Source organism: Chaetomium globosum, genomic scaffold, assembly GCF_000143365.1.
Source record: "Chaetomium globosum CBS 148.51 scaffold_5 genomic scaffold, whole genome shotgun sequence".
Classification (NCBI taxonomy): Eukaryota; Fungi; Ascomycota; class Sordariomycetes; order Sordariales; family Chaetomiaceae; genus Chaetomium; species Chaetomium globosum.
In genome coordinates this window covers 2325693-2340675 of record NT_165980.1, presented here as the reverse complement: position 1 = coordinate 2340675, position 14983 = coordinate 2325693, and the positions used below count along the sequence as shown (strand labels likewise).

The window sequence follows — 14983 nt, the reverse complement described above, 5'->3', positions numbered from 1 at the left end:
ACACCGCTCCTCTCCTCTGTGCTTCTTGAGTTTCAGTGCCGAACCTATCGGCTTTGCGAGCAATTTATCGTATAGCCGCCGCGAGGCGAATGCAAAGAAGGTACTGTGAGATGACTGGAATCTCGGTCGAAGAGCATGCGAACTCCGATACCTCCGTATAAGAAACTTTGGCGGGCACCTTGGGCTTTTCTCCCCGCTTACCGTTATCTAAGCCCCGTTTATGCAATATGTAGTGGGGTGCATGGGTGTTGTGAGTTCCGCCCGCAGCTTATCGCGCCAGAGCCCATTTATTTCACCTCGACCTCGTCATGCACATGCAGCTAGAAAATCGTCCCAAAATCCCACCCGTCCACCTAGCCCAACGACCTCGCCAAAACGACGAGCGGGACGACCAGAATCACTGCCGTTGTGTTGTGCTTGTGCGCACACACAGGACATCATGGCAAACCATAATGACGGGGTTAATCCCCTAAGACCCTACTACCTCCCACCCTCGATCGGAGAACCGGCCGAGGTGCTCCCCACGCCGGGACCCCGAGCATTCACCCAAGCCAACTCGACGGGCAGATATGCGTCCAAGGCACGCGACATCTTTTCCGACATCGACTACAAAGACTATATTGCCGAGCCGTCTCCCTCGGTGGTGCAGACGGTCAAGGAAGTCCTGGATGAGCTGCTATGGAAGTACACATCGGTGCTGATGGCCCAACCTTTCGAGGTCGCCAAAACCATCATGCAGGTTCGAGCCCAAGACGACCTCGGTGGGTTAGAAGCCGCCGCAGAGGCAGCGGAGGAATCCAGGCAACGGCAGGCCAGCCAAAAGATACACATGTATAACGAAGTATGAGCTTTCTCGGACCATGCGGAAGATGGCAACCCGCTGACATCGCACCAGGGCGCCCAATCCGATTCCGAGTCGGATGTCGACGAGTCGGCCTTCTTCACCTCCCACCGGCCGCGCACACCATCGCCCGCACCCCGTTCGAGGCACGCACCACATTTGACCCCGCCATCACCACAGCCGCCCGCGAAGGCCCTAGCTGCCCACCAACTGGGCATTCGCACGCCGGACTCTGTATTAGAGGTCATCGCCCAGCTCTGGCAGAAAGAGGGCGCATGGGGCGTGTGGAAAGGCTCAAATGCGACCTTTATCTACTCGGTCCTTCAATCCCTCCTCGAGAACTGGTCGCGCAGTCTCCTCAGCGCCCTCTTTAACGTCCCCGACCTGGGCGTCCGCCACGACATGGATCGGCTCGTGGACATTGCATCCCCCTACCCATGGGCCTCGCTGTGTGTCGCGGCCGCGGCCGCCGTGGTGACAGGCCTAATCCTCTCCCCTCTCGACCTCGTCCGCACCCGGTAAGCCAGCCCCACCTCCTGCACCCAGACCCATGCCAAACCAACCCCACACTAAACCCAACCCCGCAGGCTGGTCATAACCTCCACCGGATCGCGGGCCCGCCGCACGCTGTCCACGCTGCGCAGCCTGCCATCCTACCTCTGCCCGGCACCGCTCCTGGTGCCGACGGTGCTGCACTCGCTGATCCACCCGCTGCTGACGCTGTCGACGCCGCTGGTGCTGCGCACGCACTTCATGATCGACCGCGAGCTGGCGCCCACCACCTTCTCCATCGCCAAGTTCTGCTCCTCCACCGTCGCCCTGCTGCTCAAGCTGCCCCTGGAGACGGTGCTGCGCCGCGGCCAGGCCGCCGTGCTACGCTCCGAGGCGTACCTCCACGCCCTCGAGGCCCCCGCCGCGCCCACCACCAAGGGCAGCAAGCGCGCCGCCGAGACGGAGACGGAACTGGAATTGGAGACCGTCGTGCCCCTCGGCACCTTCCGCGGCTTCTTCGGCACCATGTACGCCATCGTGCACGAGGAGGGCTCGCACGCCCTCCCCCCGCCGCCGTCGGCTGTTGCTCCGGTCCAGAAGGGCAAGAAGGGGAAGACCGTGCCCCCTCCTGCCACTGTTGCGGAGACGGTGTATCGCCGTGGTCAGGGCTTGGATGGCCTATGGAGGGGCTGGAAGGTCAGTTGGTGGGGATTGGTTGGGCTGTGGGCCGCCGGGGTGCTGGGTGGTGGCGGTGATGGCCAGTTCTGATCTCTCACTTTACCCTGTCCACAGTATTCATGCAGCTGAGCTGGTGGGTGGTCGCTGGTGGTGGTGAGACAAAAGTGCGCTTGGATAGGTCATGTCTGGCGCGGAACGAGATGATTATGCGGTTTGGGCGTTTTTTTGATAGGTTGTGGCGTCTTTTTTTGTTTCCTTTGCGCTTTCGGCATGATTCCCCGCTCACGAATTGGTATGATATCCCGGGCCCGGGTTCAGGCTCGGTCTGTAGCTTTTGGTCGGGTGCCTGTGTGTAAAAATGTTGGTTGGGAGATAGAAAAATCCAGGGTTTGGTTACCTCGCTTTGACGGTCAACCCCGGTGCATGTGTTGTGGTGTTGGGTGAACAGCGGTTGCGCCTTGATTGAAGTTGGGCAGCACCAGGCGAGTGCGAGACAGATGGGGATTTGGAGCAGAATTCCTCGGCCACCAACCACAGGGAAGGACAACAACAGACAACACATCATACCAACACAATCGAGGGCCACCAACATTAGACTGCGAGGTTGCTATTGACACGGAACTATACAAGTTCCCAAAACTATGTACATCAAAACGGGCGCATTCGCCCAGTTCTTCGACAATACCCTACCTACGTTCTACCATCATCATTCGTCACATCACAACATCATACACACCCCGCCCCCTCCTTACACGCACTGCGCATACCAATCATTCAGCACCGAGCAGCTCGACCCCGCCGCGCAAGCCGTCGGGCCCGTCCACCCACTACCCCCGCACTGTCCATACTTGGTCTGGGCATTCCCCCCCGTCGGCGGGGGCGTGACCTGCGCCGAGGTGCTCGTGCTCGTGCTCGTGCGCAGCGTGGTCGAGACGCCCGGGTTGGCCGTGGTGGTGGCGGTAGTAGGCTGCGGGTTGGGGCCGCCGCCGTTGTTGTTGCCGGGGAGGGTGGCGGAGGCGGTCGCGGTCGCGACCGACTTGCTCTGCGCGACCGAGCTGGCGGCGCCGGCGATCAGCGCGGGGCCGGGCACCGGGTAGTTGGGCGAGGCGACGTAGGGGTTGAAGAGGATGCCCGCGTCCGAGGCGCGGTACAGCGACGTGCCGGCCACGCCGCTGGGCGCGTTGGTGCCGCTGCCGGTCACGCGCAGGTTGATGCATTGCGGGTAGGCCTGCGCGCCGTTGGGGCTGCTGGCGCCGTGGAGGGCGATGATCTCGTGCCGGAGGACGTAGTTGCCGGCTTTGAGGTCCGCGGGGATCTGCACGAGCCAGCTGTTGCCGTTGGCGCGGAGGGTGTCGGCGGCCCAGCGGCCGGCAGTCTTGTCGTAGCCGGCGCCGTCGATCTTGAAGAAGCGGAGGGAGGCTTTGTCGACGGTTTCGCAGTCGCCGTTGCAGGCCGCGAGGTAGTCGATGACGGGGCCGATGTGGGACTCGGGCCACTCCGGGTCCCAGACGATGCTGATCTTGTCGCCGGCTGCGACGGTGGCGTGGCCGCCGCCGGGGGAGCCGCTCTTGTGGCAGATAATATCGGATGTGCCGAAGTTGTTGGGCTCGACGAAGCCGTTGTCCTGCTGGGCGGCCTTCCACCCGATCACCGTCGGCGGGTTGGGCTGGTACCAGTGTGTCGTGGGGTCGTAGTTCTCGTAGTATACCCCATTGACGATGATGTGGCTGACGTGCCCGTGGGCGGCGACAAGGGCCGCACCCGTGAGGGTAGCGAGGAGGGCGGATGCCTTGGACATATTGGCGGCGTTTCAGGAGCTCACAAAAAGGTAGTAGACAGAGAGTGTGGGGTACTGGGGGGGTGCTTGGGATGCTTGGGAGGCTGATCGACACTGAGGATCGTCAGGGACAAACCTGGGATTTACAACTCTTTTATACCTAAATCCAATGACACCTTCACTCCCCCAGATCATGCATAGCTTGGCTTCCCTTCGCCCTTGGCTATGGCTACCGTCCGAGCACCAAGCCATCATCCCAGAAGCGGAGCAATGCAGACCCAACAAAATCACAGGAACGTCCGTCCGCCTGGGCATGCAGAGAGAAGCACGAAGAATCAGGCTCGTGCTCAGCATTGCGGCGAAGGTGTGGAATTTCGGGCAGGTGAGCTCGCTGCCGAGTGTTCCGAATGCAGCATGGTGCCATCTGAGGAAGGGGACCAAGGCCAGGAGTGGTAACGTTTGGTGACGGCGACGGCCTGGATCGAGAAGAGCGGGTCTTTGCGCCGTCTTGGACCCTCCCTCCTAAAGTCTGGATGGCAATCTCGTTGGGCCGGATTTGGAAGTCCTCGAATGGGAGCGACGGTATGAGTGGCCGCCACACGAAGCCATCGGCAAGCCATCCGTTTCGGGCAATGCGGGAGGCTACTTCCGAAGCGGCGCAGGTTCCCGTCGATGGCGGTTGTGGGGAAATGCAACGACATGTTTCACTGACCATCGTCGAAGGGGATCGAAGGTGCACGGCTTTGACGGGTGAATTCAGCCAAAATGCCATGAACGTGGTGCCGCCATCGTTGCAAGAATCGTTGTCCACTGGCGACGATCCGGGTACCGAGTACCGGGATGCAGCAATATAAAGAAACGGTCGCTTATTTTGCAATACCGACGTGCAGCGGCTCGGTAGTGATGCGCGATCGACAAGGTCGGTTGTGGGCCGGCCAGAGAGAGAATTGAGAATTAATAGTCGTAGAAATGATGCTGCGATGCAGGAGCAAAAAATCATCAAAACTTGAACGGCACGCACAAAAGAAAAACGAAGGTCCTGCGGAACTGCCAAGTGCCAAAATCCAAAACAACGGCCAGCGCCCCCCAGACGTTTCCAAAAGGGGAAAGAGTCACCGTTCTGGCACCTACCAAGAGTCTTAGCCAACCGTGAGCCTCTTGGTTTTTGGACGATTTGTGCGGGGAACCAAACCTCGTCGAGAGATAGTGCGAAGCCTAACGTGTAGCTTGCGGGAACCCGGGACGGCCTCCAGTCACACAAGGAAGGGTGCTGACAAACAAACTCGTCAGGAAATTATCCAGAATCAGGAAGGAGATAACTCCTCCAAACAGCATCCCCCTCCAACGCCGCCATATCCTCAGGGTGCATCGCCACCACCACCTCAATCCCCTCCTCCTTAACAACCTCCCCCCTCCTCCGCGGCAACACAATCACAAACCCGTCCGTCTCAGCCCGCGGCACCCTCATAAAGCACGGCTTCCCCACCCCCTTCCCAAAATCCACCCCATACACCCCCATATTCGCCCAGCTCGTAACCGTGACATCCATCCCATGAAACGCATCCCAACCAGGCAGGAGGAAAAACCCACCACCACCACCACCCTCCGGCACACGCTCAACCAACTCCAACACCTCGCCCACAAACCCCCCCCTCACCCGTCCCACCGCCTCCCCAATCGCCTGCACCACCCGCGCCAGCGCCTCCACCCGCTCACCGTCCTCTGCCACAGCAGCAGCAGTGCCGGTAGTGCCAGTGCTAGCAGTAGCAGCAGTAGCCCGCCCCAACACATCCACCCCCATCCCCGCCAGCCCATAGAGATTGACATTCCCCAGAAACGGCCGCTGCGGGTCCGCCAGCCCGGAAGACACGCCGAGCCGCGCGCGCCCGTTGATGGCGAAGCCGAGCTGGGAATGTCCCGCTTTCACTTCTTCTTCTGGTCCTGCTGCTGCTGGTGTTGCTGCGGAGGAGGAAGGGGTGGTGGTGGTGGTAGTGTTGGTCTTGCGGCGCCGGGCGGTGCGCACGCGCGTGATGCAGGACCAGAGGGTGGCGCAGAGGATGCTGTTGGTGGTTGGGGGTGGGGTTGTATTGGGGTGGGGGGATTGGAGGGTGGTTTTGGTGGCTTCGAGTTTGGTGAGGGAAATGGTGAAGATTTTGGAGATGCCTAGGGGTGAGGGGAGGGAAGTAGAAGGGGTTGTTGTTGGCGTGGTGGTGGAGGGTAGGCGGAATTCAGGGTGGCGGGCGAGGAGGTCGTTGAAAGTTGGCGGTGTCTGGCGTTGGGCCTCCGTGACATCCAGTCCTGTCGCCCGGCGCAGCAGCGTGGTGCGGTAGATCGGCTCATTGGGGTCAGGTGTTGGTGTTGTTGCCGCGTCGGTGATGTCGGACCGTGTGCAAGCGGCCCAGAAGCGGATCAGCTCGACCACGCCGGTGCCGTCCATTACGTTGTGCTCAACCGAGAGCCCCAGGATCATACCACCGTCGACCAGCCCGTAGGTGGCCGCAAAAACCGCGGCACCCGAGTCCGAGTTGAGGCTGGCGAACCTCGAAAGAGGGCTGATGGTAGGAGGGAAGTAGTGTAGTGGTGCGCGTTCGGTTCTGATTTTTTCAAAACTTAGCCCTAATAGAACCACCCCATCGGTAGGCATCTCCTGTAGCTCAACGTCCACGTCCTTCGGGGACCATCGTAGTGCAGCCCGTCCGCCATCTGCTGCAAATACCCGGCCTTTGAGGTAAGGAAGATGTTTATTGAGCCTCTTCAGACCAGCTCGGAGGTTTTCAACTGCGGTGGCTGGGTCGGGTGTCTCGAAGACAAGAAATAGGGTGGTGTAGATCCTAGGCATGCATTGGTCCAAAGGGGAAAGAAGTGCGGTTTGGGGTGTAGATGAGGCCATTGCTCCCGTCGTGAGACCCGGCCGGTCGAGGCCATGCAAGGGCGTGACTTGAGGGTTGGATGTTTCAGGCAAGGGAGCCATATGCTCGAAAGAGAGGCCAATATAACTAACGTCCAATTATTAGTGTCTTCACCGACTGAGTCATCCCTGCCTGCGCGTGCGGGTAGGATCCTGATCCTCGCTCGGCCATCTTGCTGACTGCCGACGCGGCGAGCTTGTTTCGACGCCGGATACGACCATATCCAGCCGTTCAGGAAATAGGATAATTTATCGACCAGTCAATGTCTCGGATAGCCTTCGTGTAACTGTCATCAGCTCGATGATAAGTCTGGCATCGGGTGAGGGCCAATACCATGTTTTGAGGCAGTGAGAGAGTGGATAACATTCAAAAAAGAAAAAAAAAAAAGAAAAAGAAAAAGAAAAAGTGATGCAAGAATCCCCACTGTGTGATTAGAGTTACTTAAAGATAGTCCGTGTCAGGCCGCCTCTGCAAATAGTCTGTGCGCTCTGCGCGCACAACTATATTGCAGTGCAGGCTGAGGCGCCTTCTACCTTTGAACAGACAACTCTTTTTTCTACCTTTTTTCTACTATTTGCAATTAGATTCAGTGTTCCGCATCACTATTCTTTTAATCATCAACTCGGGTTCGTTTCTAGCATATGTGTTGGCCCATTCCCACTTATTGGCACCTGGGCCCCGCCCCGACACAGTAAATGTATCCTACGAGAATTGTTTGTGCTAGATCTAAGGCTCCCATTTCCAAACCCATTCGCCTGCCTCGTCGGCGAGATGCTGGCGATCCTCAGGACTCAGACCAGGTTCCCGACAACGATCCCCAAACACCTCCTGAAAGGCTCGCAACCTGGCCGCGGCTTTATCCCCATCCGGAAACCCCCACACGGTTACGAACCACTCAAGGTTGAAGTGCTCGCCTTTGCTCATGTCGCGCAGAAGAGTTTCCCATGCTGGGTCAGAAGGGTCGTCCATGGAGGCGCCAGCCATGAGCAAGTCGTGAACCGACCCACCCCTGCCTATAGCGACTGCGCATTGAAGCGCAGTTCCAAAACAGCGGTCCCGTGCCCTATAGTCGACCTTTGAGCCAACGCTGCTGCGAAGAAAAGTCGATAGTGGACTGTGGTAGAGAACCAGGATGTGGAGAACAGGTAGCCCGTCGATCTCAACGCCAACATATGGATCACGCTGCAAGAGCTCATAAAAACACCTTTTGTCATCCTTCATGGCGGCGGATATCAGGTGAGTATGGTGTTTCTCATTGCAGCTTTGCAAGGCCTCTCCTTGGTGCCATTCCAACAGAGCGCGAAGAGCCCTGGCCGCATGGTTTTGAAGGGCAACGCCAACCGCGCATGTAGGGTTGGGCTTACCAGCATGCGCGCGCGCAGCGTGTGGATCTGCTTGCAGTCGCTGGCAGATGTCGGGGTCATTAGACGCACATGTCCTTTTTGCAGGTGTCTGCGGATTGGCCTGGTATCTAAGCAAGAGAGTGACGATATCGGGCAGGTCAAATGCGCATGCGCGATGGAGCCCGATGTCAAGATCTTCTCGTGCCAGGCTTGAATCCGACAATGAATTATTCTCCTCCCTGAGGAGAAGCTCTTTGAGGATAAAGCGTAGGATACGGGTGTGGCCAAAGTCAACCAAATACGTCAGCGCCCCAGCGTAGTCGTAGCTACCACACCCAGGTCCTTCATCGACTGCGAGCAGCTTCAAAAGCCGAATAGGCTCCTTAGACATAGGCCCGAAGAATATATATTCAAGGGCGTCCCTGAAGGGTTGTGGCCATGTCTTATGGTGAACGTGCTCCGCAAGCTCAAAGCTGCCCTCTGCTGAGCGTTGGAACAGTGGAAAGCTCTTCAAAAACTGCTCCAGGTCGCAATACAAGTGCACTTGACGGGAGGAATGCAACAAGTAACTGAGGCAGGCGAATGCGAGCTCCATGCGTGTCTTGTCCACGTCAATAGCGAAGTACTTGACTTGCTCAAATCTGGGATCCGTGATGATGTCGCTAGACTGGAGAAACTCTATAAACGAATAGTGGCCAACCGTCACAACCCAGTCGGTATGGGTTTCCGGGTCGGGCAAGTGGACGCCAGGGGACTTTTGGACGAGCAAGATACCAGGTAATCGGTCAACGATGCCGCGCGGATTAGGGAACGAGGGGTCGAGTTTGAAATCGGGCTGCTCGGGAGCCGGAAGTGGTATTCGGCAAGCTTCTCCCACCTCAGCAAGGTTCATGGGCCCATGGACGAAAAACCGCTGCCAAATCAGAAGACGGCGAATAGTCTCATGGTGAGTTTTGGGCAATTTGATAAGCGCTTCCTTGTACAAGGCGTTCAAACCCTCGGGTAATTTCGCCAGGAGTTCGCTGAGCTGCGTTTCATTGAGAGGAACCTCTCTACTAATTCGCGAGAGCGCAATTCGGGCATATTGTATACTGCGAGAGGTCCGGTTGGACCGCTTCTTCGTCCTCAATACTTGAACACATGGCAATTGGTTGCAAGGTAGGTATATACTATACCACGTAGGTACTTACACTCCGTTCGCTTTGTTGAGGAGCTCGCGTTTGAAACTGCTTTTCAGGGTTTCATTCTTGTGGAGACAGCTGCCCTCGAACGAGGACTCCCCGAGCGTTGCATCAATCAAGTCGCTGATATCATGATCGGTTTCGGCGCGGCAATCCCCCAGGTCAATGATGCGGGGGTTTATCCGGCACAAGAGCCCTCTTATGTCTGGTGCGGGCCGACTGCTGACGAATAGGTGAAGATTCTCCGACCTCCGTCCTGGTAGGGCCTGCAGCAAGTCCAGCAGATGTTGTCGTGGATTGCTAGGCTCCCCTCCGTAAGGCGAGTCGACAGGTCCAGTATCTGGGCACTCGTCCACGCCGTCGATGACTATGTATGCGCCGCCTGGACAGCTGGAAATGAACTCTTGTAGGACGCTGCCAATTTCCTTCTCGTCTCTAAGTTCGGCCATCTGCTCCCTGAGCAAAAGAGCTGCCGCGGTAGCAGGTCCTGCGGCGTAGAACTGCGCAATGAGCGACTTGACGATGTTGTCACGCTTGAAGGTTTTCGGCTCCGAGAACCGGATGAAGCAGTAAGCGACAGCGGCATGCTTGGCCTGCTCTCGACAGAGTTTCACGTGGCCATTGAGATGGGTGATCACAGTCTCGCTATGTGGAGAGCAACTCGCAGACGCCAGAACCATGGTCAGGAATTGGGGAGGTGCAGAGGGAAAAGGGTGGCCTCACCTCAACAGGGTCTTCCCGGCGCCAACTTATCAGTAGGCCAAGTTAGCGCTGCCATTCGCCAGCCGTTCAAATACGGGAGCGACGGGAGCGACTTACCGTGACCGTGGAGCCAGAGCACCGAGTTTGGACTGGTCTTCCAGTCGACAAATTCTTTGTTCTCCAAGAGCCATTTCCCGACGGGGTATGGTGTCAGATGTTGCTCGTTATCCACTGCGGCAGAGGCGCCATGGGTACCACTGAGCGATGATGGGACGTTCTCAGTTCTCTTAGGGCGCTGATCCCGGATCGAACTCAGCATTGCCTCGTGGTCGATCACTTTAAGACTCTTGAGAATTTGAGACCTGTCGTCTCGCTCTGCTCTCTCAACGAAGCTTTGCAGCAGATTGACTTGGCTCTGCAGCAACTTGACCTGGTTTTGGCCAATCGCCGTCAAAAGCCTTTGGAACTCTGCTCTATGTTGGATGAGGACTTCAGATACGGCTTTATCGACTGCTGTCGCCTTCTCCTTTATACCCTGCAATTGAGCCTTCCAGTCGTCCCGTTTCGCAAAATCGCGAAGGAATCTCGCAGGAGTATTTCGAGAAAGGTAGTAGACATTGCGGGCATAGAACCTGAGGATATCGCCGTATAACCGGGAGAGTGTCTGTCGAAAGACGCCATGTGCTATGTTTGACTGTTTTATCTTGTTAAAGCCCCCTTCTTCGAACTCACGAGCATAGAAAGACTCCCTAGCATCGCAAATTGCAATGATGACAGCAATGTCCTGTAGGGAGTTAACTCTTTCGTCGTTTGCGGCCAGGGCGCTGACGAGAGGCTGCCACAAGTTAGCATTGGGGCGAAAGAGGAAAAGATTAGAAACCTACCAGCAGGAGGATACAAACACCGGACCAGGCCAAACTTGCGGGGAGGCATCCTGAAGCTGTGATACCAGCCCCAACCAAGTCTCTAGCGCCGTTCACGACTTCAACCGTGGCCTTAATAGCTTCTTTTACCCCGAAAGGGCCCAGTATCCATTTCTTCTCGTCAATAAGGCCCTCTAGCGTTTTCTGAACCCTGGCCGTCTCTGCTCGTTGATCCGGCTTGTTACTCGCCAGGTCATCAGTACTGATTCCCAATAACTTTGACGCAATGGATTTGTACTCCGTGAAGAAGCAATCGTCGTCCCCTTCTTCCTCGCTCTTTGCGAGATTGGCGTATTCTTCTCCCCACAGCGCTGAGATTGGACCAAAGTATTCATCTTCTGGCTCTGGTACCGTGTATGGCACTTGGACATTGTCGGCAGTGCTCTCACTCGTCCTGGGGCCGTTTCTCGCTAGAGTACGCTCGTCCCGCGGAACCGTGCAGGTATTTCCTGCTGATACGCCCGCGGTCTCTATGGGGGTGCTCTTGTTTCCATCCCTTTTTCGTCCAAAAAGGTGCCGCCGCAACGTGGAGCAAAATCCGCGGGACGTTGGGGGTTCTGGGCCCCCGTCCCTGTTCTGAGTCTGCAGCGGGCTGGGCGCCATTTCCTCAAGAACTAACTCGTAGTTTGCATAAGAAAGGGATCGGAGGAGCGAGAAAGAAGGAGGATCTAGCGTCGCAGAGAGAATGACGGGAAAGCGGGGCAACGACATGCATTTGACAAATGTGCCTCGGAGTACATATGTGTACGACCCTAGATGCGGGGTTCTTGGGGTGGCTTTCATGGCTGTGTCCTTGCAGTGCGCATATCGCGTCGGTCACCCCGGTTTGAAAGTCCCACGTAGGTAGGTACCTTACCTATGCGCCATGTCCCAGAAAGCAACTTCGAGCACCGAGCATACATACCTACCTAGGTAGTCCGCGTGCCGGCGGTGGCAGGCCGGCGGCCTTGAATTGGTCATCAACTGGTTCAAGGCACCTCTTCAGCTCCATGTCATGGCTCTTTGTGGCCGGCGAGCCTTCCGCTGGACCTTCTTGTCAGAGCCTTGCCCATGAACCTACCCGCGGACGGCTAGTTGCAACTTTCACAATCATCGGCTCTCGATCTCCTATATATACCCATGCCAGTTAAAACTCTCCCATTAATTAGGTGCGTAAGATGCGAAACCCTACTTCCTCGATGCTCTTCCCTACCGTACAGCGGAAGACACTACCTACTTTTTTCTGCACAGGTTTCGATAGTCGACTGGTCACTTGCCTCTATCTGGGCATTCCACGTAGCTTGTGGATGTATCGAGTTTACGGCGTCTAAGTCGATCGGCTTGTGGGCGAAAATGTTGGCATGGTGTTGGTCGTGGGGGGATTTGCCCACTGACTCCAGTCCATTGGTCCGGTGCCCAGAGTGATGACTACCTACCTCGAGAAACAGCGTTACTTTGGGATTGATTCGAAACTCTTCAAGAGCAGCGCTTCTCTGCCTCTTGCTTACATGTAGAGCGTCGGTCCAGTTGGTAATAATTACGAGATTCCGCTCTTGGTAGGGATCAATCTTTCCCATGGTGTTCAGCGCCACCGGCTAAAGAAGAATAGCAGTTAGCTATATACATGTAGCGAACTATACTTGTATTTGTTCTACTATCGTATAATGCTTACTTTAACTTAGGCTAGGTATACTATGCATAACGTTACTCTTCATTAGTAGCGTGTATAGGTACTTAGTTCGATCTCAACAGCTTATATACTTTATTCAGGTGGCTTAGACTACTGAAACTTGGCTACGCGCTCCCTAAAAACAGCAGTTCAAACCGCGGCACATAGAGTATGGGTGGAGACTCGATATGACCTGTGGTCTACCATAGAACTACAAGAACATTCAGAGCCACCAGTGAGGCAAGGGGGTTCTGTACCTAGGAGGTAGTATTAAGGGGCTGGTACCATTGTTCAAAGGACGGGGAACTGGCGTGGTAGAGCGCTGCTCAATTCTTATGACTAGAGGTAATTAGGTCTGTATTATGTATGAAAATGAAACAAACAGCAAAGGCACTCCAGCCCGAGTGAGCCCTAGCTTAAAGCCCCTCAACAACGCGAGGCAGGAGCACCTTGTTGTACTCCCAGAGCACAGTGGCAAAGCCAGCCGAGAAGGCAGCGCCCGTGTAGTAGGTGCTGCGGCGGCCCTGAAGGGAGTTGAGCTTCTGCAGGAAGCCGGCGCGGAGCTCGTCGGCCGAGACGTGGGCGTGCATGTGGCCGTGGTTGGCGAAGATGTTGAAGCTGACGCTGCCCTCGGACGCGGGGAGCGTGCCGGCCGCAACCATGGTGTCGATGGACTTGGCGATGAGCGCCTTCATGCTCTCCGGGGTGTCCTCGGAGGTGCCGACGGCCGTGAACTGGAACAGGTCCTCGGTGCCGCCGAGGTAGTCGATGCGGCCGACTTGCGGGGCGACGGGAAAGAGCGTGTAGTTGTACGACGCCGGCTCCGGCGACCGGTCGCTGTAGGCGTTGAGGGTCTGTAGCGAGGGGTGGCGGAGGATGCCGGCGTAGACGGTCGGGTACTTGAACTTGCCGAGGATGGCCTTCTCGGAGGCGTCGAGGTCGAAGGGGGCCATGTTCTCAGGCGTGGGCTCGATGGCGAGCAGGAGGCGCTTGGCCTGGATGCAGGTGAGCTTGCCGTTGGGGCCCTTCACCTCCAAAACGACGTCCTTCCGAGGGTTCCTGTCGTTGTACCGCTTGGTCGAGACGACGGTGCTCGAGTACAAGACATCATTGCCCAGGAATTCGGCAACGCTCTCGAACAGGTCGTACAGGCGGCCAGAAGCCGGGACGGCAGCGGCGCCGACGCCCAACAAGGCGCGGACCATGGGGATGCCGGAGGCCTGGATAACCCAGATGGTGGGCACGTTCATGGTGTCGCCGAGGCCCTGGGCGGTGGAGTCCCAGATCTGAGGGACGGCGGCCGCGAGGTCGTACTTCTCGACGAAGTCGATGAAGGGCATGAGTAGGTCCTCGGGGATATTGGCGGGGTCGGGAAAGTTGAAGAAGCCCGGCAGCAACATGTCCTCGTACTTCTCAATCACGTCGAGGTACCTCTGCAGGGCGGCGTACATGTCCGCGGCCTCGGGCGCCTTGTAGTCGGGCACTGGCTTGCCGGTCTTGTAGTCAATAAACTTAGCCTCATTCGGCGTGAACGACATCGACCCGCTCGTCGACACGTTCATGCGCTTGGGGAAGTCAAAAGCATCCTTGTATTCCATCCAGGCCTGAACGCCGACGTTGATGGCCTTGCCCGTGGCAGGGTCACTGTAGAAATCGGTGTGGCCACCCTAGGAATAAGAGTAAGTATAACCGCAGAAGGAACAGGGAGAAGCGGGATAGGGAATACTCACAAGCTGGTCAGCCTTTTCAATGACAACAACGCTGTGGCCATGGTCCCGTAGCCACACAGCGGCATGGGCACCGGAGGCGCCGCCACCGACAACGACAACGTCGCGCTCGATGCACTCGCCACGGCACTGAATCGAAGCGGCTGCCACCGTTGCTGCAAGGCAGCTGAGGCTCACGCCAACGCGCATGATGTGCTGCATCTTTAGTCTGAGAAATGCCACGAGGCGCTGCTGCAGTGTGGTTCCTAGAATGTAACGGCAACGGATGCAGCGCACGGTAGGGGAGGAACTCGGTGCATTTTAAGGGCAGACACGGCAAACGACATCCTCCCCTTTCCCATCACGGCTAGGTTGTCCGTTGAGAAACGTGGGCAGGGTGCACCGTAGCAGTCAGGACTGCCGACGGCGGCGCAGTGGCATTCCTGGTCTCCGTGGGAGAAAGCGTCGTACCATAAACAATAGTCCCCAGGGGCTAATCAGGGGCGAGGGGCTTCGTCGAGATGGAACCAACAGCATCAGGGCGAATCTGAGGGACCAAGCCGGCCGGAGAAGGGTACTACAAGTTCGAGCCGGAAATTGCAGCAATGCAGTCGGCATCCACAATGTCGGCCTAAATGCTGGTTGCAGGAGACAATGCTACTCCAAGGAAAACTGCCCCCACCCAACTCACCGGCCCAGTAACACTCGGTCTCCACGTCTTTCTCGACGCTAGTGGAATGAAAAATGCGAAAGAGATGGTGGCTCCTCCTGGGCAGCCCCACA

General features: G+C 57.1%; 6 protein-coding genes across 6 annotated transcripts; 1 reads left to right on the top strand and 5 right to left on the bottom strand.

The window, feature by feature from the left end:
• Positions 1-439: 439 nt before the first annotated feature.
• Positions 440-2101, top strand: CHGG_07594 (uncharacterized protein; the record flags this gene model as incomplete). The annotated part of the gene is made up of 3 exons (XM_001225249.1): positions 440-761; positions 870-1359; positions 1429-2101. 3 exons carry the CDS (start codon positions 440-442, stop codon positions 2099-2101), a joined length of 1485 nt encoding a protein of 494 aa, XP_001225250.1.
• Positions 2102-2759: 658 nt separating this feature from the next.
• CHGG_07593 (uncharacterized protein) lies at positions 2760-3809 on the bottom strand (the record flags this gene model as incomplete). Its single annotated transcript, XM_001225248.1, has 1 exon — positions 2760-3809. The coding sequence occupies one exon, from the start codon at positions 3807-3809 to the stop codon at positions 2760-2762; it is 1050 nt and encodes a 349-aa protein (XP_001225249.1).
• A 1273-nt stretch (positions 3810-5082) lies between these two features.
• On the bottom strand, positions 5083-6868 carry CHGG_07592 (uncharacterized protein; the record flags this gene model as incomplete). The annotated part of the gene is made up of 2 exons (XM_001225247.1): positions 5083-6725; positions 6790-6868. 2 exons carry the CDS (start codon positions 6866-6868, stop codon positions 5083-5085), a joined length of 1722 nt encoding a protein of 573 aa, XP_001225248.1.
• Positions 6869-7423: 555 nt separating this feature from the next.
• Positions 7424-11449, bottom strand: CHGG_07591 (uncharacterized protein; the record flags this gene model as incomplete). Its single annotated transcript, XM_001225246.1, has 4 exons — positions 7424-9209; positions 9312-9819; positions 10041-10707; positions 10808-11449. 4 exons carry the CDS (start codon positions 11447-11449, stop codon positions 7424-7426), a joined length of 3603 nt encoding a protein of 1200 aa, XP_001225247.1.
• Positions 11450-12152: 703 nt separating this feature from the next.
• On the bottom strand, positions 12153-12402 carry CHGG_07590 (uncharacterized protein; the record flags this gene model as incomplete). The annotated part of the gene is made up of 2 exons (XM_001225245.1): positions 12153-12257; positions 12334-12402. 2 exons carry the CDS (start codon positions 12400-12402, stop codon positions 12153-12155), a joined length of 174 nt encoding a protein of 57 aa, XP_001225246.1.
• Positions 12403-12910: 508 nt separating this feature from the next.
• On the bottom strand, positions 12911-14422 carry CHGG_07589 (uncharacterized protein; the record flags this gene model as incomplete). Its single annotated transcript, XM_001225244.1, has 2 exons — positions 12911-14161; positions 14225-14422. The coding sequence occupies 2 exons, from the start codon at positions 14420-14422 to the stop codon at positions 12911-12913; spliced, it is 1449 nt and encodes a 482-aa protein (XP_001225245.1).
• Between the last annotated feature and the right edge of the window lie 561 nt (positions 14423-14983).